Source organism: Pipra filicauda, unplaced genomic scaffold (assembly GCF_003945595.2).
Source record: "Pipra filicauda isolate LSUMZ 115617 unplaced genomic scaffold, ASM394559v2 scaffold125_size2111803_pilon, whole genome shotgun sequence".
Taxonomy (NCBI): Eukaryota; Metazoa; Chordata; class Aves; order Passeriformes; family Pipridae; genus Pipra; species Pipra filicauda.
In genome coordinates, this window is record NW_024103718.1 from 1,491,628 (window position 1) to 1,514,075 (window position 22,448).

The window sequence follows — 22,448 nt, forward strand, 5'->3', positions numbered from 1 at the left end:
AGTCTGTGCTGCTGCCTTTCACTCAGCTTTAAGCATCTGCATCTTTCTTTAGCTTAACATTTTTTAGGCAAGGTAGAAATTCAGACAAATAAATCTCCCCATTTTTTTTTCAGATTCTCCACTTCTGTCTTTCACACTTATGATAATAATGCCTGGACTGGGAATTTGCCTGTGAGGCTGGTTGTCCTCATGCAGCAGGGGTGGTAATTGAGACAGTAGGTTAGACCTGAGCTGCCATACCAGGTTCACTTCTCAGAAGGCTGCAGGATTTGGATTCCAGTGTTTGACAATATCCAGCTGGTGGAGTGACAATCAGTGAGACGTTTGGAGCAGAAGTCAGAGAGTGCTTATTTTCCAGCAGGTGAACATGTGAAAAACAAAGTTCTATTTGGTGATGACATCTTCAATCAGCTAAGTAATAAGGCACCTTAATTGATATGAGTTTTTATACACTGATACTGGAAGAAAACATGATCTCCAACTAAATACCTTGCAATACGGGATTTTGGAAATTTTTTTTTTAACCTGAGAAATACTCAATATACAAATACTGCAAGCACTGTTGTAGATTATTGGTGCTGTCTTCATCAGTTTAGGGCTGTTTTGAATACACTATGTTATTTATTGTACAGTAAAGCCCAGTCCAAGGCATAGATATGTGTTGGTACCTAGAGCACCAGCCATGGAGTCTATCTCTCCTGCTTGTGGATGCCAAAGAGATCCAGTGTGCCACCAGCTGCCAAAAAAATTGCTTGATGTTGCTCTGAACATCTGACCTTTCCATTTGTACTCAGCACTGGTGAGACTGCATTTTGAATCTTGTGTTCATTTTTGGACCCAATTCAGTAAGGACATTAAAGTGCTGCAGTGTACCCAGAGAAGGGAAATGAAGCTGGTGAAGGGGCTGAAGCACAAGTCCTATGAGGAGAGGCTGAGGGAGGTGGGGTTGTTCAGCCTGGAGAGCAGGAGGCTCAGGGGAGACCTCATCACTCTCTACAACTACCTGAAAGGAGGTTGTAGCCAGGTGGGGGTTGGTCTCTTCTACAGGCAGCTAGTGACAGGACAAGAGGAGATATGGCCTCAAGCTGCACCAGGGTAGGTTTAGGCTGGACATTAGGATGAATTTCTTCACGGAGAGGGTTGTTAAACGTTGGAATGGACTACCCAGGGAAGTGGTGGAGACACCATCCCTGGAGGGTGTTCAGGAAACTACTGGACATGGCACTTAATGCTATGGTTTAGTTGACAACGTGGTATTAGGTCAAAGATTGGACTCGATGATTTCAGAGTCTTTTCCAACGTAACTGATTCTGTGATCCGTAACTCATCAGAAGCATCACATTTGTACTCCCTGAAGTCAGTGAGAACATGACTTTCCAAGCAATCCCCACATAGTTGGGTTTATTTCTTCCGAGTCACCATCCATCATTCCGTGTTTTTTTACATGTACAGGGGACTAGAAGCTATTTTTCGTCAGTTTTCGGTTACTTAACGCGACTCAACCCACCCACCCTCAGAGCTCCCCAACAGCCCCAACGCCTCCCGGCTGCCCGCTCTCGCCTCCGGGAGGGCGGGGCCTCGCCCGCTGTGGACCAATCAGCGCCAGGCAGTGCCCGGCCCCCGGGTCGGGACTGGCTCGGCGGACTGTCACTTGCATGACGTCACCGCCAGGATGAGCGGGCATGCCGAGGTATGGCCGCGGGCTGTATCTGATCGGCTGGCCCTGCTGCCGGCGGGGTCCGCGTGCCTTTGTTCCCTTGGGATACGTGGGGTCTTGCAGCCTCGGCAACTGCCCTTCCCTTCTGAGGAGCCCCTGGAGATGGGGAAGGCGGGGCGGGGTGGTTGTGCTACCGCCTCTGCCTTCCTCGCAGAGGCGCATCCATGACTGGTGGGCAGCTGAGGCCGCCTGGGCTGGTCCCCGCTGAGCAGCGGCCCGGGGGTCGGGAAGTGCAGCTGTGTTTGCTCTGCCCATCTCTGTGTACAGGCGCCACTACCATCCCCTTGTCTGGCATCTCCCACCACTTCAGGCGGGCAGAGGCGATGGGAGCAGCAGCTCGGCCAGGCCGCCGCCAACCTCCTGCCCCTCTGCGCAGTTCCCCCGTGGGAGCGCTGCCAGGGAGAGCCTTTGGGAGGCAGTGGAATGAAGTTGGGTTTCGTCCCAGCACCGGGGTGTTTGCCTTTTTGTTCTCAGAAGCTGCAGCAGGAACACGTATGCTCTGCTGTCCAGCTCCCTTTCATTCTGCAGAACATCAGCTGGTCCTGAGCAGTTTGGTTCTGCTCCTCCTGTGCTGACTGGGGTTTCTGCGCCCCCCTTGGAGCTGACATTGTCTGCACCTGTGCTATCTCCTGTCCCTGGGGAGAGTTCAGTCCTTGACTATATGCAGGCTGCTCTTTCACTGAGTGATTCCCACTGTGCAGTCTGGAGATGTTTGCTGAGCTGTGTCTTAATGTTGCATATTCTTGTGGTTTAGGCTGCTAGTTGGTTCTGAAAAAGCTAGACATAGATACATAGAGAAGGTAATAATCGTTTCAATTCATGCTTTGAAGCTAGGGATGCTTCATTTTCTAATGCAGCACATAAGGTGTTGAGTCATAAAGTGACTTGCCCATTTTTGTATGGAAAATCTTTGAATCTTTGAGTAATGTAAACTTACTCATTTAGTACTCTTAAATGGAAGAAATATAAGCAGGCTTGCAATTTTTGTTTATTTCTTGTCTGATTTTAGTTCATCATAATGTGTGGACTTAGAACACGCTTCCTTTTTTTTTTAATAATATTGGGGTTTGTTTCATTTCTAGGTTAAAGTGAAAATACCTTTTGGAAACAAATATCTTGACGCTGTCTTCTCTGTCCCAGAGAAGAAATCAACATATGGAGTGATTCTTACCCATGGAGCTGGAGGAGATATGAATTTCCCTCACTTACTGTCTTTGGCAACCTATCTGGCATCCCGTGGAGTTCTGTGCCTGCGGTTTACTTGTAAAGGTCTTAATGTTGCTTATAGGACTAAGGCTTTCAAAACAGTTGTGGTAAGAAGTGACCAAATTCTGCCAAAGCTTAGATCTGTTAGTGTTGTCTTCCAGGTTTCTGAAATTACGGCCAGGCATTAGTCAAGCAACAGCAGGAAAATTAGAACCAATGATTAGCGAAATGGAGCTATCCGTATACAGAAACAGCAGAAGCAATTCTTATGTGGGCAATAGCTGGAACAGCTGCCACAAATATGTGGGTTGGAGTTCAGGGAGAGAGAGTAAAGCTTGAGAAAAAGCAAGGGTGTTTCCTGGCAAAATTTGCAGCTTGAAAAAAAAACTCAAGTGTTTGGGATGAAAGCAAGAGGTAGGTGTTCTGGGAGGGCTTGGTGAGGGGTGGGGGATTAAGAGAAACAGCTTTAAAAGTAGTTTTGAGAGAAAGAAGTTGATCTGGGAGTTGTGCTGGGTCTTTGAGGCTTGGAAGCTGGAGAAGCAGATTTTGGGAAAGAGTAGGGGACTGGGTCATGGCAGGATTTGAAGCAAGAGAGATTGGAATTAGTGTATGAGAGCCCTAATATCTAAGTAATCTTTGATTTCAAAATCAGTTTAACCTCTTATATGCAGGTGTTTTTCTGCTGCTGGTACATGTAGTTAAGTTTTGTTAAAATAAGGAAGCTTTTGTTGCAATAGAATCAGTTTAGATAATCCTCTTCTTCTGGAGCATGTAGGATGGAACGGAAATTTTTTCCTGATTATTTTGTGACTTTTAGTGGGGCATGGGAAGCACTTTTCCTTGAGCATGAGGCAGTTTTGTAGGGGAACAAATTCCAATTTTTAAGGAACTAATTTGTATGTCATTGGGATTATATGTACATTAACTTAAAGTCAGACTTTTCTCTCTTTAATGTGGATCTGTTCTGCATTCTTTTTGGAAGAAGCACAATGTTGTTAGTGAGTTTATGTTAATATGCTGCTGTGTAAAGGTAATTTAAAGGCCTCTGCTAAGATAGCATCTGATTAGTTATCTCCTAAAAACTGAAAAAGTTGTTGCTGAATTTTATCTTTTCTGTCAGACTTAAATGATCGTGTCTCAAACGTGTAATTGGAAATACGTGATCTGAATGAAGGGCATTTTTGGTAACTTATTTTTCCTTTTGATGGGCCAAGGGTGTGCATGGCCTCTGTTACTACACTAAGTTAATACACAGTAATCACTCGTGTTTTGGTAACTTGATAGGGCACCTGATATTTTAGACTTGCTGAGAGCTAATGTGAAATCGATTATGTTTATGTCGTTGCTGCAAAATGTTATGAAACCATTTGTGTGAAAAAACCAAGAGAGCAACTTGTATGTATCTGTTTTTTGTTTAATCTGATGTGCTCAAAGAGCTTCCCATTTTGTATTTAGTAGCTACAAACAGAAGAAATCTCCAGCTTCCCAGCTGTCGTAATTCTGACTTGTAATGCTTCTCTTTATCTTATTTGTTTAGGAATACTTAAAACTTTCTGATGATTATAAACTTTATGGCGTCTTCCTTGCAGGTATTGTTTTTATTATCAATATTTTTCTCTCTTATACTGTCTCCAGTAATAGCAGTCTGTAACTATTCCAAGTCTATCCCACTTTGTTGAGAAGTGAACAAACAGATGTGGATGACAGGTTTCAGTCTGATGTTGGAACAAGCTGAATAACCTCCCAGTAGTGGGTTAGCTGGGGAGAGCTGACAGTTTAATGCTTTGTAACCTTCATTAGTGGATCAGCAGCCCTCTGCCTGCCATGGGAACATGGGTGCCAAGCCCACTTACAGATCTGCATTTGGGGGTCTTCCCCTGGAGCTGGTGACTGTGCAGGGCATGTGTGCAGCTGGCTTGAGCAGCACTGCTGCTCAGGTCACCAGTGGGAACATTCAGCCTGCTGCTTCCGTCAGATTCTCGAGAGCATGGCTGTCTAGATCTATTCACCTTCCTCACTATGCCACAGATCTTGCTGTAGAGGAGGAAGGAAAGAGCAACAGATTGCATTTTCCAGGTACTTTGGGAGAAAACTTACTTATCACTTAAAAGTGACAGGGCATGAGTTTTTTGATAATCCATGTGTACTTTTTAACTGCAGGTCTTGAAGAATTCTAGTTACTGGTAAATGGAAAACAGTTTTCCCAAAACAGGTTTTGGTAGTTAAAACCCAGTGGGAGCTAAAAAAAAAAAAAGCTATATTATGTGAAAAGGGCAGTAGATGGGGTGATTAGGAATAACTTGATATGGGAAATTCTAAATGTTCTCTGACTAAGTGAAACAAAATCTGTGCTGATGCAAGTTAATCCCACTGGAATCAGCCACTTGTAACACTCAATTACAGAGCATTGTCAGCTCATATGCCTTGTCTTTGAGGAGATGCTTTGATATTCCCCTGCTGTTACTGACTGACCTCATGCTACAAGTTCACACTTTATCTTTTTTTTCCCCTTCTACTTTTACTTTTAGGTTGAAGTTTGAGCTGTGCATAAACACTTGCTGGTTTGGTTTTGGGAATAAGGTGCATAGAACTTTGTTTTAATTTGAGCAGATTGGGGTTGCATGAAAAGAATTATATAAGATTATATAATGGCTATCTCAAATTTCAAGGCTCTAGAGCATAGGACCTATCCCTCTCTTCCCCCTGCCCCAGGATGGGCTGTATCCTTCCAGTATTGCAAAGGATCCTTCTTCATTTATCTTTTCTTTTTCCCTTCTTTTTTAAATGGGTACATGAAATCACAATATAATTAGACAACTATTTTAGCAGAAAATGTTGAAATTAAGGTTAATATTTTTCATGGAATAAAAGAATAAAAGCATCACTAGCATTTCATACTGCTGGTACACTGATATACACTCAGTTGGATTGTTTTTAGGAGTTGTTTACTCAAGCAGAATGCGAATGAGGTGACAGCAGATATACTTTTTTCCTTTATTTCTACATGGGAGAAAGGCCGTTCCATGGGCTCACGAGCTGCTGCCTCTCTGATACGTCAGCTTAGCCAGAATGATGATGATGATGGTGACTTCATTCGAGGTCTCATATGTTTATCTTACCCATTGCATCGACCAAAACTTCAGTCCAAGCTCCGGGATGAAGATTTATTATTTATCAGCTGTCCAGTGCTATTTGTCTCAGGATCAGCAGATGAAATGTGTGAAAAAGTGAGTACCCTTGTAAATCCTGCCATGAAAAGGCAGTCTGGAGGAGTAAAAATGAGCCAGAGTGACATCTGTATGGTGTACCTCATTACAGCCTTCTCTAAATATAGGTCTTCTGAAGGAAGCCTTGGGTGGACTTTGCTGGACATAAGGAAGCCTGGTGGTGCTTTCCTTTGCTGCTTAAAACCTATGGATCACGCTTGATCTTCCACTTTAGCTAACTCATCTTTGGGTCACTGCAATACCGCAGATTTAAGTGTTTTTTATTGTACAAATTAAAAGCGGCCCGTGGAAGGAGCGAGTTGCTATTTTGTTTTAACTATTTCAGGTTACAAAACATATATGCTGTACTGCACTACCAATTTCATATTTGTCATGTTTTCATGACAAATTCTTCTAGCAAAGCAGTTCTGGCTCACAAATCAGGCTTCTGTAGCAGAAAGTGATATTTTTGTAGAGATGAAGAGCAGGTGTGCAGAGGTGAGCACACAGTGGTTTTCTGCCTCATTTTCCTGCAAACAAGTATCTGTTGTTCTTGAACAGGTCAGCTTGAATTTGGGAGTGTGTCCAACTGGCATTTTCCATGCCTGGACAGCTTCTAAGGAGTCATAGTGCATTTGAGAGGAGTTGTCACCAAAATAAGTCTGGCTAGCAACCGGCAGATCCCTGGTGTGCCCTCTCAATGCAGAAATCTTTAAGAGTTTCTGAACTGGTTCTTAGATCTGGTTGCTGAGAAAGTGCAACAGCATCAAAGCCAGTCCCTAAGGAATTATATTGCTATTCAGCCCCTACAGACAAATCTAACTTAGAAAGTTCTATCTTTATGGCTACCACTACCCTCTAACAGTAGAAGTGGATTCCTTTGTCACTGTGGGGAAGGTGCCTGCACAGGGTTGTGACCTTTTCAGTTTTTGAAGTTTTAATTTGCTGCTATTCCGTGTTTGAGTGAGGGCGGACCTTTGAGCAGATCCCATTGCTGAGCACAGCATTCATATCCTGAATACAGAATACATCCCATTTTCCTATCAAGGTGTTTTGCGTTTGCACACAAATCCATTTTGTTTTTAAGAGCTGCCTATTAGGCATTACACAGGCAAAATGAGAGACATCTAGGAGTTGCACAGTTTGTAGCAGCTGATTCTCTAACTTTTTTATTCTTATTTTCTCCATAGCAATTGCTAGAAGGTGTGGCAAGCAAAATGAAAGCCCCCAAGAAAATCCATTGGATTGATAAAGCTAACCATGGGATGGCAGTCAAAGGACGAACAACAGATGATGTCATGGAAGAAATAAATGCACAAGTTTTTTCATGGCTTAAAGAGAATGTTGAACTGGAGCACAAATAATTTGCAGTGTTTAAGCAGTTTCTTCATATAGTTTTTCCTAAATATGGCAAATTAAGAGTTTGTTATTTTTGAGAGGCATATTTTTTGAAACAGATCTTTTCACAGGTCTCAGTGCAAATGCGAGTAAAGCTTTGTATGAATTAAAAAAGTATGCAAAACAATAAAGAACTTCTTGAAGGACAGAAAATATTTAGTATCATGGCAGCATTTTTTTCTGTGCAATTAACCATATACAACACTTAGGAATGAGAGCACTAAGTAAATGCTTTTGGCTAATATTTGAAGTAATATACTGGAAAAAAATCTACTTGGACAGCATATCTTTAGGTACCTTCAGTTTCTGAGTACATCATTGATGCTGTACTTGCTTGCAGTTAAAACCTACTGATTTGTAGAATTCTACCAGCACATCCCCTGAGGCTGGCGAGCCTGGTGTACTACCCTGCCTTGGTCCCACATCCTCCACTCCCGGGTGCTGAGAGGAGTCTCTCATGGTTTACAGTGTAGCCACCTCAGGGAACCAGACTGTGGGCCTGTGTGGGTAGGAGGAGGTAATGCAGGCACAGCTGGGCAGTGGATCAAAGAATGTGGGTTACAGTTTTGAACAGTCTCCTCCAGACACGTCCTTTGTGAAAAGGACTGATCACAGAGGCCCTCTAATAAATACTGATGAACAACAAATTGTGTTTATAGGGATGGAGGAGCTCCTGGAGCAGGAAGCGGTTCTGCTTCCAGTGTGACCTGCTGCACAAGACTTCTCTCTGGAGGACTCTAAAGAGGCAGGTCAGGGTTTGGACCTCATTACCCATTAGCAAGGGGAACTCAAGTCCTTGTCTGAGCTCTGACATTGCACAGCAGATGAAACACTTCCTGTGTGCTGGCAGCTGCAGCCTTCCCCATTATGGGCTATGAGTAACCTGCTGGTGTAACCAAAGCTTACAGCAATATATGAATTGTGTTTTTCCTTCAGGTTAACAAGATTTATTATGAACCCCACACCCCTAACTTTGAGAATACTGATTCTCTCAGAAGGATCAAGGTTATGGTCTGAAAAAGAAGCCTTGGGGTAGATATGTGTGTGGGGAGCAAATGTACAATTCTCATCCGCCCTTTTTTGCGGAACATACTTCAGAAAAGACTCAGTATAACAAGCATGAGTAAAAAGTATCTGGATCTCCAAGGTAACTCAGGACAGGAACACATAACTGATACAAACATGTTTTTTATTAAAAAAAAAATTATAAAAATGTGTTTGAACAAGATTCTGCCACCACCACATAATAAAAAGGAAATAGGAGGTACTTTGTTTTCTTCCATATGTCGATCATTATATGGTAAACTTCATAATATCCACTGAAATTATCCACTGGCATATTAATTCAAATTTTTCTGACAGTCTGAATGTAGGCAAATACTGAAAAAATTAATTAATTCCTTTCTGTCAGAGTTCATCTTTGGCCTGCAGTCAAGAAAGAAGAAATGTGTTTCAGTTAACTGGAAGCTCAATTTTTCACTGTCTAGTCCTGCAAATACATCAAGAAACATTTCTAAGTTTGATAGGTGTTAATGGCTTGGCCTGTTAACTGATACCAGGGGCACTGAGCAGCGCCTCTCCCAGGGAGGTTGACAAGAACTGAAGACACCTAGCACTTCATGTTTAACTCTGCCTGTACTGTACCTTTTTTCGGTGGCAAGTACATGGGAAAAGGTCATCATCAGGTTGTGGCACCTTCTCCATTCCATCTCTGATTTTTGGCTCGCTCACTTGCAAGCTGGCATATTCCTAGTTTAAAAAAAAAAAAAAAGGTATCGTTAATTCATAAAGTTGTTAGATTGTATGTCTGGCTGTAAATACTGCACCAACTCAGCTGAGTAATTCTGTAAAAACTCTGGGGTACACAATCTGTTACTCCACACTGTGTCACAGGGTAAGCAGATACTTAACTGCAGAAGGGAGCCCCTTCGGGTGCCTCACTGGAGTTTCGGTACCTTGGTGCTAATGCACAGATATTTTCAGCTGTGGTTCACAGGGTGTGCATCTGATGTGGAATTCTTTGATCATTGTGGGCAACATATTCTTGCAGATTAGATCACGATTTATGGGATCTGACTGCTTCTCAAAGCATCGCATCACCATAGTCTTAAAGGGGTTTCACAGGATATAACTGAATACGTTTGTAAACCAAATTAAGATTTTAATTGCTGATGCTTGCTTTGTGGCTTCAAGTATTGGGCTGGCCAATTTCCAGCAGCTCCGTTGCCCTGAATTCTTTCTTTGTGATTTCTATTTTTGTGCCAGTAGCCATTAAAAATATACTGACCTGGAAAAGTTTGAAGTAGTAACAAAAAATGTGGTCTCCCATGAGATGGTTTCTTGCAAATTCTTGTCCAGATTTTGCAATATTTTTTGCCTGTCAAAAAAAATAAAAGTTTTGTTTTTTTATTATTCCCCAAAACTAATATTTATTTCAGGATGCCAGTGTTGGTTATGGAGTAAAGTATGATGTTGAGAGTTTAGGATAACTTAAATAAGTATTTTTAATTTAAATGTTAAGGCACTGTTATGAAAATGTTCTCAATTTTTTGCGAAGTTTAATTTCAAATTAAGGGCAGTATTATGTATTTTTCAAGTGTTTTTCTTATTTGTGGAGTTGAAAATAATTTTTAAGTTCTTCTAATAGGTTTTTTTGTTTGTTTTAAAGAAATGCAATTTTTGTTGTCTTCTAGAAACATTACTGAGCACTTCTAAATGTGTATTTACCTCTTCATCATGCTCTTTTGCCCACTGTAGCTTTTCTAGTAGATCGCTCAGGTCACTTTTAAATGGAATATAATGTTTCCACGGCTGCAGCTCATTATAAAAATGCTCATAGTATATGGAGTCTTGCTTTAGCACCACACTGTTTCCTGCTAGTAGATAAGGCAATCTGTATGCTGCCACTGTGCCATCAATATTAATTTGATATTTATACTGGAAAGAAAAGGACCATACGTTATTAACAAACACAAGATCCCAGTGGCTTGGTTAGATTATATTATTCTGAGGGCACTGGTGTTACTGACTTGCCGATATTGAGACATGTAGCATTGGCTAGGCAAGCATCAATGTCTAAGTAGCTTTTATTATTTAGTTTGGAATTCATCACAGTGCAGGGTACACAGAGCTGCCCTCTTCATCAGTTAAGTTCTCCGGGAATTCTTAGACGCTCATCCTCTGATGTGAGGGTAGATGTGCCACTTCATCCACCGATTTTCCCACTATGTTAGTTATGTTAGTAGTCCTGATCGCTGAATCAGGAAAAAGAAATAAAAAGGAACTTGAAGTTATATAGATTACATAAGGTTCTATAGAACCTTTAGACGTAAATCAGACATTATCATCTTCAGTGTAAGAGCTACATAGCAGTTAATCTCCCTGGAGGGATGTCTATTCGTGCTTGTTACTGGTGTTGTCCTGAAAAGCTAAAAACCACTTTATTATCAATAATACATACTAAGTTATTCGATAATGGGAAACATCGAGAACCTAGTTCTATGAAAAATGGTTAGTGACTTACCTTAAAAAAATCAAAAAATGAAATGTGCTTAACAATAGGGCCATAGAGGCTTTCATCATGTTTAAAGAAAAAAAAGTTTGTGAAAGCAGCATCTATGATCTCTGGATATTTTCTGCTGAGTTTTACAAGCTCAAGCCTCTCTTTGCGGCTGTCACGTCCTCTCCAGAATGCTGTGGTATTCTTGTCTTCCCACGATGGGCCAGTGTTTGCTTGAACTGACATCATATCCAGACTGACTCTGGAGCAGAAAGAAGTGATTTAATAGGGAAGCCTGCTGGAAATATTTTTAAGTGCAAGTACTTCAAAGAGTTCACAGTACAAACAGGCGAATACTAAGGAGGAAAGTAAGTCATGAGCACACCATGATCTGTATTGTATCAGTATTTTGCAACAATAAAAAACAGATAACAAATGTTACGTTCACAGGTGTGTGGCATGACAGCATCAGTTCAACAACATGGCATGGGGAAAGAGTACCTGGCAATTGTCATGGAAAAAAACAGGTAAAAGTGGATATGTTTTCAAAACAGGTGAAAGTGATGCAGGGTAAAGTAACTTGCTTAATACAGCATATTTCACTTCCTTAAAAACGTTGCTAAATTAAAACACATAAACTGGGAGGGCAGAAGGTAGCAAATTTAGAGAAAGTCTTGATAATAAAAAAAGGAACCAGAACTAAATGCAGTGAAATGATAAACAGTTGCAAGATGGATTACAGAGATCTCTTAGAAGCTGGCTTGGCAGTATGTCAGGACAACAACAGAGCAGTTGCCAAGCCTAATTATGATCAGTAATCAACATGGGAGATGGTAGCTCCTAGTTCAAGAATTCTAGCCATGCTGGGATTTTAAAGGTACAGAAAAAAGGACTCTAACAAAATCAGGAAAAAAAGACAGCTGGCTAGTCATCAGTATGTTCATGTGGGGAGAAACAAAGCAAACAAACCAAATAACTACCCTTGAAGCATTCTAACTGCTATTGGTTTTGGTTTTTTAAATAAAACAGTGAGCTATAATGTTAACATATTGATTACACAGTTATTGCCTACCTGCAGCATGCCATTGTCTCAATGAATAAATGGAAACAGTTAATACACTGTTAATATACATATCTCTACGGAAAATCATTCACTGTGAATTTTGTGGAAAGTTTAAGCAATTTCTTACCGTCCCATACTCTCCAAAACTGAGTCTGTTAAGTCATATGTTGGCATAACGATATCTTTTGACTCACTGGACCCACACCACGAGAAGATGGGGTGCAGGTTCTGTGGGGACTTCTTTTTCTCCAGAGGCCAGTCCCCCAAATTAACAAAAAATTCTACATCTGGCATTTTCACCTAAACAGAAGCAAATTAGGCAGAAGTGCAATTTAACACAAAGCAGTATTCTTCTGCTGCCATCTTGCGTTTTGAAAGCATGAGGAAAAAATAACCAGGTGTCTAATATACTTAATATACCTGTAATACATCATTAGACTTTAGGAAGATGTTAGAAGTACTGAGACCACAGAGTAAAGCCTACAAGATAATATTTTTTTAAAAAAGATTTGTACAAAGTCACAAAAATGCTCCCTTTTTAGAAGCTGGTTTCTTTCCATAATTGGCCACACAATCTTTGTATCAGGCTAGCACTGGGACCTAGTAAGCAATTGTATAGTTCCAAGGTAAGCTGAACCACCTTGTTACTATATGGGATATTGCTGTTGGGTGGTAAATTAGTTTTCTGTCACATCAGTGAACTGATTCACCTTGTGTCTGCAGGATGCCTAAATCCAACGGAAGAAACAGAAATGAACAGCTATGATGGGAAGACCACATTTAGTCAGAGCTAATTATTAAACATAACAGCCTCACTTAACTTAAAATATTTTGTAGTATGAAACCATTGCTGAATCACTATCACAGTTAAAAAGCAAGCAAAATACTGTTGATGGCCAGGAAGCAGGATAGAGGGCATAATTTTGCAGCTATATGAAACTGTGATGCACCCCGATCTTAAGCATTGCATGCGGTTTGGGTATTTGCAAGTGAAGTAAGAAAAGGTACAAAGAAAGGCAGCTTTATACTTTTCCAAAGAAAGGACCAGCTGCCTTGTGAAGAAAATCTGAAAATAGTAGGACAGTTCAGTCTGGAGAGCAAAAGGCAAAAGATGACATATGGCTGTGTTTTACAGAAACCTGAAGGTACCTATAATGTCAGTGTAGAACTAAGGTTGTATCTCAGTTCACTCTCTTAATTTCTTAAAAAAACCATAAATGTCTACTACATCCCCCTCAGTTGCCTCTTTCAAAGCAAAAGAAGTTAATAATTTGGCAAATATAAAAACTCCCCTAAATGGTTGGAAGATATTCTTCTTTAACCCGATGACACGGGAAGAGGCAGATACCCAAAGCAGTACTTTTTGCCTTCAGTACACAGACGAACAGAAAAGGTTTCATTGTGTACCTTCCGTGGGAGTTGCTACACATTCTAATCCTCAGCACTAAACTTCATTAGCACAGTGCCATCTAATGGTTATAATGGGCACAAACCCATACAAATTGTATTTTATCTACATCTTCAATGGCAGAATCATTCAACAGGTTATATCTTCTTCTCCAACCAAAAGATGTATTGTCATTCAGTGACAATGTCTTGATAGAAATTTCCGAGAAGACAAACTGTGTCTTCTAGATCTGTAAACAGTTTCTGTCTCCAGAGTTAGCAATTCTTTTTCAATGTTCAGCCTAAATTCCATAGATGCAATTTAATTCCATTATTTCTACTGACTACTGACACCAAGAACAGTTTACTTCCACCTTCTGTGGAGCAACCTTTTAGATAATTAAAGGCTACATTGACATCTTCTCTTAGAAACTGTTAGATGAAACAATCCCCACTTAAATGATTTTTCATTTGTATGTCTAGTCATTCTTACCATTTTCCTGTGCAATCTTTCTTAAAGCATGACACTCAAAGGCAGACGGAGTAGCATAACCAATCCATTACTCATCCTGAGGATGGTTACTTTACATTTCTTTCACGTGTTGTGTTAATATGTGTGGTTAGTTTTCACAACAGCATGCCACTGTTGACTCACATTACATTCGTGACACCTTAAACCTTCACGCTTTTCTGCAGAAAATTACCACTCCCTCCTTTTTAAATAGCTGTCATAACTATATCACTTATCCAGCCTTTCTGTAGTATCCTGCCCTTGGCACTTTATTTTATCCATTTTTCCATACAATGTCTCTTACTTGTTAAGAAAATTTAAAGTTAAAGCACCATGAGGTGCTTGCAGGTTCTTTCGTTTTTGCTACCTGAAAATTCAATAAGCATATTCTCTAGTCCATTATTCAGTCAAAATATAACTAGTTATTAAATGGTGACTGGATCTATGATAAATCTCTGAAAAGTATGTTTGTGACACCTTTCACATCTCTGGAAACACTGGCAAAAGTTATTTAAGTAAGGCTTTCCAAGCAGGTTACATTAGTTTCTTCTAGGCAAAGAATTCTATGTTGTTCGTGAGAAACTTGTGAGACTTAACCCCAAAAGCCTAAAATGAAGACATCATACAGGGAAACTGTTATCTTGTTATAGAAAGAAATTATAGTGCTATGACTTATATTTCATGATAAATCCATGTTGTTTCATACCAATTACCTTATCTTTTAGCTACTTATAATGTGTTTATTTTTATTAAATTTTGAAGAAAGGTTTGTAGGTGAACAACTCCATACTTTAGTAGTTCCTCTCTCTTCCTTCTCCCCTTTTTAAAAGGCCAGGCACTTTGCCTTTTTGTAGTCAAAACCAGATATTAACTTGGCTATATTCATATTTCTCTTACTACTTATTTTATGTAAAAATCACATATTTGTGTGTGCTGAAACTTCAGCCCTGCTATATTCTGTCACCGTGTACATGTCAGGTTTTTTTCCAAAGTTTCCCTAGGAAAGAGTCTTCATGGTGCTTTTTGCTTGTACAATCAAGGGAGTTTCCCCACACACCACCTGCTGGGCTTGTGGTACTCCTCCTCAACTGAATTTAATGGAGGATGATATACATGTCCTACTTTTTTAAAGTCATCTTGTAAAATGTACTAGCAAATTTCGTATTAAATGCTACAGGATGATTTATTTTGTCTACAGAAAATAAAACCCAACACAACCTGTCCAGATTTATCAACTCACCTATAAAAGCCTGCTATTCAATTAACTTTTGTGATATTCTGATCAGATGGCATTCTAGAACATGCCAGCTTCAAATAAAGAAAATCCATCTGACCTTTCCATTATTAATGAAAGAATAAGAGCTTTTTAACAGATACAGCAACAAATATGCAGAAGTGTATTTGTTAAGCCCAGGTTTCTATAAATTGAGGCATACAGAATAAATGACTGTGCAGATATACTCACTTTTCTTGTCAAAGAAAGCAGTATGGCATCCATGAAAATTCTGAAGCCAACATGTTCCCCATATGTCTTTATATAAACCTGAAAATAAACAAAAGTTTCATTGGCCCGGTGTTTTCATTTCAGAGAATTGCTGCCACAATTTAGAGCTCTTCTAATTGCTTAGCAACTAATCAGACAGATTGTATGGCTGTACAGATTTACGAATCAGCTGGGAAGCTTTAGAAATCTCATCACAGAAAACTGACAAAAAAAATTACAAGCTTTGCCTGCTTTTTAAAATATTCCAGGTCTGTTTTATGGAAACAGAAACTGGTTGCCTATTTCTGTTGTGTTCCATTGTACTCATTTCCCTATAAAACTCTACTGAAGTACAGTTCTGTTAAAAAGAATTGTAGCTCTGATCCTCAGTGGAACTAAAAGTGGTATTTCCTTACCTCAGAACTATGCACAGTGTAATTTATTAATGCACTCCGAATTAGATGATTGTGATACTTCACAGCAATATTACTCAGCGAACAGGAAACTGAATTAGCATTTAGGAGACTTGGGTGTGTGCCCAGTACTCATATTGATTGCCTGGAAAGTAATTTGCCTTTGCTGTGTTGCAGTTGCTTCAGTTGCAATGTGGACAAGAAGCACTTATAAAGCAGGACAGATATTGCTGAGCTCATATACAAACTGCAAAGTATTCAAGGACAGAGAAGCAAGCAAAGAAGCTTTTACAACTGGGAACAGCCAAACTGCCCAGTTGCATGATTTGCTACCAAGTTCCCAAAGGGACTTCAGATTATCCCATTCCGTACCTCGTTATCTCTGATGGTGTAGTGACACAAACTCTGTCTTTGTCCAAACCTCTGTGGAATTTCTTTTGCAATCTTATCTGGATCAACAGTGGGAAAATTTGCTAGGTCTCTTTGAATCTGTGGCATGGTTTGAGGGCAGTTCATCTCTTCCAGCCATGCACTGCTGTCCTCCTGAGGGCAGTCACAGTTTTCATGGTAAATAGGTCCTATCAGGAACACAATTATTATTTTTAATAAATCATACTATTGACTTGTTGAGATCACAAAAGAGGGTCAGGCACTGAACATTCATTGCTTAGGGCCAAGCAGTCAGCAACTCTCCGAATGGACGTTTGAATTTTTTTTTTTAATTTCAACGGAGTCATGTCAATCTACATCAGCTTCTGTGTGAGCCCTCTCCATGTATTTGCTAGGCAACAGCTTCACAGCATTTGCTTCTTTTTATTATTTTAAATAGTATGTGTAGGACACTTATAATGAATCCATAATTCCAATGGATTTGACGGTTCAGAAAAGTACTGAGGTCCCAAAGAATCCTATGCTTATCCAAGAAGACATTCTGGCACACAGTTTGTGAGAAAAAACTGTGATAGGAAATCTGTGTGTAATGCTGCCTCTTACCTTTTAAAACATATGGAGACTGTGCAACATGTTTATCTCCAGTTTTGACTTCTATCTTCAGGTTTTGGTAGCTTGCGTACATCCTGTATCTCACGAGGAAGGAACCATCTTTCCTGTCTAACACTTGCACACCAACCCGAGTGAACTGTTCATCGGGAGCAGTGATCTTCACCTGGAATGCATTTTCACCTGGTGACGAAGTGAACCTACCCGGAGAGTAAGTGGGAGCTTAATAAAAAAGCCAACACACAACAGATTTCCTAGTCCAACCCATTCCTTCTCAAGCCGACAGATTTCCAGTAACTTCACTGAGCCATGCTAGGCCTCTCTGAGTACATCCTAATGCTCACAAACAAGGCGTGATTTTTTCCAAAGAGAATTTTGTTAGGCTACCTAAAATGTCTCATGGTGTTGAAGCATAAGGCATCAAGAAGGTTTCACTCGGTCATGAACACACCTCTAAAAATCACTTGGTGCCCTATAGGTTGAACAGTGTTGGAAATACGGTCTTTGACTATATGGGAACAGAGCAGCTTTAAAAATCCAGCACAGCTCTTGATTAGTAGTAGCTCAAATATAAAATGATGGGAAGGTAGAGAGCATGTAAATAAACGGATATATCTTGGTGTCCTGTCCTGTAGGGACACAGCAAGGGGCAATGGTTTTAAACTGAAAAAGAGTAGATTTGATTGGATATAAGTAAGAAATTGTTTACAGTGAGGGTGATGAGACACAGAAATAGGTTGCCCAGAGAAGTTGTGGATGCCTCATAAGTAGAAGTGTTCAAGGTCAAGCTGGACAGAGCTTTGAGCTACCTGGTCTAGTAGAAGGTGTCCCTGCCCATGGCATAGGGGTTGGAATGAGGTGATCTTTAGAAGTCTCTTCTAACCCAAACCATTCCATGATTCTATATAAAAAAATACTAAAACAAGTTTCACTTTAGCAGCTTAATAAGTCTGTTATTTTACATTCAGATGCAAAATATTTTCAGATTACTTTATTTTCCAGGTATTATTTAAGGAAGTAAAGAATAAAGTTAAACATCTTAATCATTATGGTAGCTCATACAAGGGGGAGAAAAAGAATACTAAAAATTCCATTGTCTCAGTAGGGAAAAAACATTACAGTGGGATCATGTAATTCAGTGTGTACTTATAATATTTTGGTAAAATTCGCCATGTACCAAACACAGAAAAATCTCCATAAAACCAAATACAGTAATCTGAAAAATCATCTGAAGTTACCACATATCATTGAGGTACGAACAAAGCTGGTGCAGTCAAAATGCTGCATCTGCCAACTTTCTTCCACCTTTCTTTCATCCCTTTAAACATAGTCCAAAATATTTACGGAGAGCCTCGGATAGAGAAAGAGGTGGTGGGACTAGCTGGACTAAGTTCCTACTAAGTAGCTGGACTACAGCCCAACAGCCTGGTTACCTTAACTTGTCCAGACATACCAGGGAGCTGGCAGTTCAACGAAAGGCAGGAAATATTTACTTTCCATGATAAACTGAACTGGCAGCTTCTGGACTGACACAAGCCATGGTGCATCTAATCTGGATGACTGGATGGAGCATTCCAAGCTCCTACCTGGGCTGTACAATCAGAGTTTCTTCCCTTTAGAAATGGGAAGCCATGACTGTCCTCTGAAAATCACAAAATCACAGAATACTTAGGGTTGGAAGGGGCCTCTGGAGACCATCTAGTCTAACCCCCCTTCTGAGACAGGGTCACCTACAGCAGGTGACATATGAATGTGTCCAGGTGGGTTTGGAATGTCTCCAGAGAGGGAGACTCCACAACCTCCCAGTGCAGCCTGTTCCAGTGCTCTGCCACCCTCAACGTAAAGAAGTTCTTCCTCACGCTGAGGTGGAACTTCTTGTGTTTTAGTTTATGGCCATTGCTCCTCGTCTTATTTCATTACGATGAAGTTTTATCTAATGGACTATGGAGTAATTAGTAAATGACTCTACTGATCTCATGCCTACACATGTAGGAGAAATATTGATGTTCCCAACAATGGAAACAAGCTGGACGCCTGAACATAATAAATTAAATGTATTTGTCACTGTTAAAGTTTTGACAAAGGAGAATAAATAATAAATTTTTGGTTGGACTAACATGTATGTTTTGCTGCTGAACATTTTCATCCTCTTATCTCATCCCCTGCAAATCGCGAAGTTATGTGATAACCATAGAAAAAATTAATTAGTTTTCACTAAGTGATATACAGAAAAAAGTCACGTCGAGATCTTTCAGCCTGCCCTTTCTACGAGAAAACCCCAAGCCTTCCGGACTGCCCACAATGTCCCTGGAAAGCCGTCGCGCCCTCACCTCTGCCCCTCGGCGTCCACGGCCTGCACGTAGAAGTACCGTGCGGGGAGCGCCGCCTGGGCCCGCAGCCCGGGCCCCCACACCGCGCTGCGCTCGGCGCTCGGCTGCCCGGCCCCGCCCGCGGCCGCCGCCGCGGCTGCCAGGGCGAGGCACAGAGGCCACAGCATCGGCAGCGCTGCCCAGACGGGGGAACACCGCCGGAACCGGCCTCCTGCCCTCGCCGCGGCGCTGGGGAGTCCTGCCCTCGGCGCGGCTTCACGGGGCGGGGACAGGGGGGGAAGGCGGGGCGGTGCCGCTGGAGCCGCAGGCTGGGCGGGAGGCGCCGCGGGAGCTCTCGCTGGAGGCATCTGGAAGCCGCGTGGAGACGTTCTTGTGTCACCCACACTATGGGACCCTGCCTTGGCAGGGGGGTTGGACTAGATGATCTCCAGAGGTCCCTTCCAACTCTCACTATGCCGTGGTTCTGTGATGTGTGGCAGCCAGTAGCTCAGGTCTAGGATTGTCCGCAGCGGAGGTGAAAGGGCACCTTATCAGTCTGCTGCCAGTCGCCCAACATGCACCTTCGATGATTCCATGGGCTTTAGTCTGTCAAATAATCCAACCTCAGGATGCAGAACGCTAGTGCCAGTGCTGTGCTTAACTACAAACACAACCATTCGGGCTGCAAAAGACCCCTGAGAACATGGAGTCCAACCGCTAACCCAGCACTGCCAACTCCACTACTAAACCCTGTCCCTGAGCACCACATCCTACACACCTTTTAAATATCTTCAGGGGTGGTGACTCAACCACTAACTTGGGCAGCCTGCTCCACTGCTTCACCACCCTTTCCGTGGAGAAATTTTTACTAATATCCAGTCTAAACCTTTCCCTGGTGCAACCTGAAGCCATTTCCTCTCATCACTCGCTACTTGAAAAAACCAACATCTACCTTGCTACAATCTCCTTTCAGGTAGGTTGTATTCACACAAATGCTTTTGCCATTTAGCTGCAGAAGCCTTACAAAAATTAAGGCTTCTTCATGGGAGAACTCAAATCCCAAAAGATACTTTCAATTTTGCTCCTTTTTGCTTTTCTCTTGTTAAGGCAAACAATACAGGAAATTGAACCTCATCATCAAAGAGTCATGAATTTCAAAGAGATTTTGTTTTTTACATTTTGAAATACTGTATGTTTAGAGAAAAGCACACGAAAGTCACTTGCTTGGAGAAAATTGCAAGCTGAAAAATGATCAGTTGGTTTAATGAATGCAGTCTTTTCTAACCAACAACCTCATTATGAAATGACTTAAAAATTATCAAGCTCCAGCTTTTAAAGATACAGTTTTTGCCCCATGATGTTCCCATGGACATGATTTTTCAGGTAATTCAGTTGGAAGATTTGCAATTTCCAGCCTAAAAATTCACACAGGCCCTATTTTATATCCATGACCCTTTAGCTCTTCTTTCTCCATCTTTACCTCTGCTGATGTGTTATACAGGCAGAAATCATACTCAACTTGTATTTTGCTGTACCAGAGAAGCCAGTCCCCTCTAGTGGAAAAGAACTTTAAAGATGTTTTTATTTAAAAAGAAATTTGATAGCTATAGAATTCACAGAACATCCTTCTTCCTAGCAGGGTGGCACTGACATGTTAAAAAGAACACAGCAGTGATGAAGCAAGGGTGACACACTTCCACCCTCCTGATGTTCTCTCCTCCAGCTTTTCTCCTCCACGTAAGTGCAGCTCAGGGAATCCATGCAGAGATCTGACACTATTTGTCAGCACCCAAACAAGTTGTAAGATAAATCATGCAACCTAATTTTAGTCCTGGCTGGCAAAGCCAACGTTGCTGCTACCCTAATGTCTATAATTTGGCTCAGATAAAAATACTTTGGAGGGAGAATCATTTAATTACATCAAAGGCTGTTGGCCGACTAAGGCTCAATAGGCTTCCAGCTGGCAAAGGCATAAGGGCTGCTCTCCATTACAATAGGCATGTTGCCTCAGGATGAAGCCATGTAAAATACTGAAAGCTTGTGTCCAGGGTGTTAAAGAATACATTCAGTGCAGGTAGCTCGGTGTGCAGCTGCAGTGCCAGCTGCAGGTTGAGCTCTGGGGGTGCAGAAGCTCCAGCCTGAGGCAAGGGGCTGTGAACTGCTGACCTTTTGCCTAACAAAGGGCACTGGACCCGTGGCCCATCCAGGGGACCAGACACTCAGCGACAGGGCAGGAGCCGACGACCCCCAGACTTGCCCTTCCTTAGACTATGAGGGTCTAAAAGCCCAGGAGTCTCTTTGTTCAAGGTCCCTTCTTGGAGACACCAGCACGAGCTGTTATTTTCTTATTTAGTTATTGCACCAAGATTAAATTATTTTAAGGATCTGGATGTCTGAGTCTGCGCTATGGGAAACCTGGGGTCAAGCTTGTGAGGAAACCTGGTCTGACTGTGAGTGTGGGGGGTGTAGCTGTGAAGGGGCCTCAGTCCCACGAGTCTGACTGCCAGAGTGCCAGAGTGGTTGGACAGGGAAGTTTCCTTAACACAGGGGATGGCAAACTTGGCTGTACCCACAACTTCTTTCTAGATGACTTTTGCAACTTTGCTCTGCCTAACCACTAAGAACTATCAAATAACTCTAGCATTCGAGAAGACATTTATTTTTCCCATTATCTGCAGCACTTCTCACATAAACTACTGCTGGGAGCAGGGGCTCTGTGGGTTGAGAGCACTGTGCTGTAATCGCTGGCAGTGAATCTTCAGCAGTACACCATATAACTTTTTTTATTTAAAATTTTGTAACTACTTTGTTATAAAATCAATCAATTAATATCATGATTTCAGATATTTAAAAATAAACAAATTTTAAATAATAGTGGCAGTACCAGAACAGCTCCAGTTGTATCTTCAGTGTCATTGTGTTTGTTCATGTTGAAATTATGCTAGGTGAAGGATGCGATGAAAAATATTTTCAGCAGTTCTAGACACTTACCTAAAATAGACTTCTGTTCCTTCATACACTTTTCCGGAAGCATTTTTGTAACATGTATTGTTACTACTGTCAGGGGAACCAGTAGAAACCTGGTGCAAATAAAAGGTCTAGATGTCAGTCCCCCGTTCCCAGAGAGAACCTAACACTCACTATTATGCTCCTACACCTTTCCTATGCTCAGCAGGAAGATGCAGCCAAGTTAGAAGCGTGGCCCCAAAGCTAAGCCAAGACTTGTGTTGAGCCTGACCTACGATATCCCACTTTCAC

General features: G+C 41.4%; 2 protein-coding genes across 4 annotated transcripts; one reads left to right on the forward strand and one right to left on the reverse strand.

Moving 5' to 3' along the window:
• Positions 1–1,671: 1,671 nt before the first annotated feature.
• On the forward strand, positions 1,672–7,682 carry TEX30 (testis expressed 30). 2 transcript variants are annotated; one of them, XM_027730790.2, is made up of 5 exons: positions 1,672–1,690; positions 2,800–3,030; positions 4,461–4,512; positions 5,939–6,150; positions 7,320–7,682. In XM_027730790.2, exons 1-5 carry the CDS (start codon positions 1,673–1,675, stop codon positions 7,491–7,493), a joined length of 687 nt encoding a protein of 228 aa, XP_027586591.1. In that variant the 5' UTR covers position 1,672; the 3' UTR covers positions 7,494–7,682. The 2 variants fall into 2 exon arrangements, with proteins under 2 accessions (XP_027586591.1, XP_027586593.1); XM_027730792.2 differs by lacking the exon at positions 1,672–1,690 and adding an exon at positions 1,787–1,888.
• Positions 7,683–8,695: 1,013 nt separating this feature from the next.
• Positions 8,696–22,375, reverse strand: POGLUT2 (protein O-glucosyltransferase 2). 2 transcript variants are annotated; one of them, XM_027730752.2, is made up of 10 exons: positions 22,182–22,375; positions 16,876–17,047; positions 16,255–16,460; positions 15,452–15,529; positions 12,217–12,389; positions 11,051–11,288; positions 10,255–10,464; positions 9,815–9,904; positions 9,172–9,276; positions 8,696–8,952 (listed from the first exon to the last, which is right to left on the reverse strand). In XM_027730752.2, the coding sequence occupies exons 2-10, from the start codon at positions 16,955–16,957 to the stop codon at positions 8,935–8,937; spliced, it is 1,200 nt and encodes a 399-aa protein (XP_027586553.1). In that variant the 5' UTR covers positions 16,958–17,047; positions 22,182–22,375; the 3' UTR covers positions 8,696–8,934. The 2 variants fall into 2 exon arrangements, with proteins under 2 accessions (XP_027586553.1, XP_027586552.2); XM_027730751.2 differs by lacking the exon at positions 22,182–22,375 and adding an exon at positions 19,212–19,444 and having other exon boundaries at positions 16,876–17,081.
• Positions 22,376–22,448: the final 73 nt, after the last annotated feature.

Excerpts from the sequence above, each read along its gene's own strand:
- TEX30 (XM_027730790.2), top strand. Across the intron at positions 3,031-4,460 it reads AGGCTTTCAAAACAGTTGTG|GAATACTTAAAACTTTCTGA; the intron begins GTAAGAAGTGAC and ends TTATTTGTTTAG. Across the intron at positions 4,513-5,938 it reads TTATGGCGTCTTCCTTGCAG|GCCGTTCCATGGGCTCACGA; the intron begins GTATTGTTTTTA and ends CATGGGAGAAAG.
- POGLUT2 (XM_027730751.2), bottom strand. The coding sequence starts at position 19,378 with ATGCTGTGGCCTCTGTGCCTCGCCCTGGCAGCCGCGGCGGCGGCCGCG. Across the intron at positions 16,461-16,875 it reads GTCTCCATATGTTTTAAAAG|GACCTATTTACCATGAAAAC; the intron begins GTAAGAGGCAGC and ends TGTTCCTGATAG. Across the intron at positions 12,390-15,451 it reads TGCTTTCTTTGACAAGAAAA|GTGAAAATGCCAGATGTAGA; the intron begins GTGAGTATATCT and ends GCTTCTGTTTAG.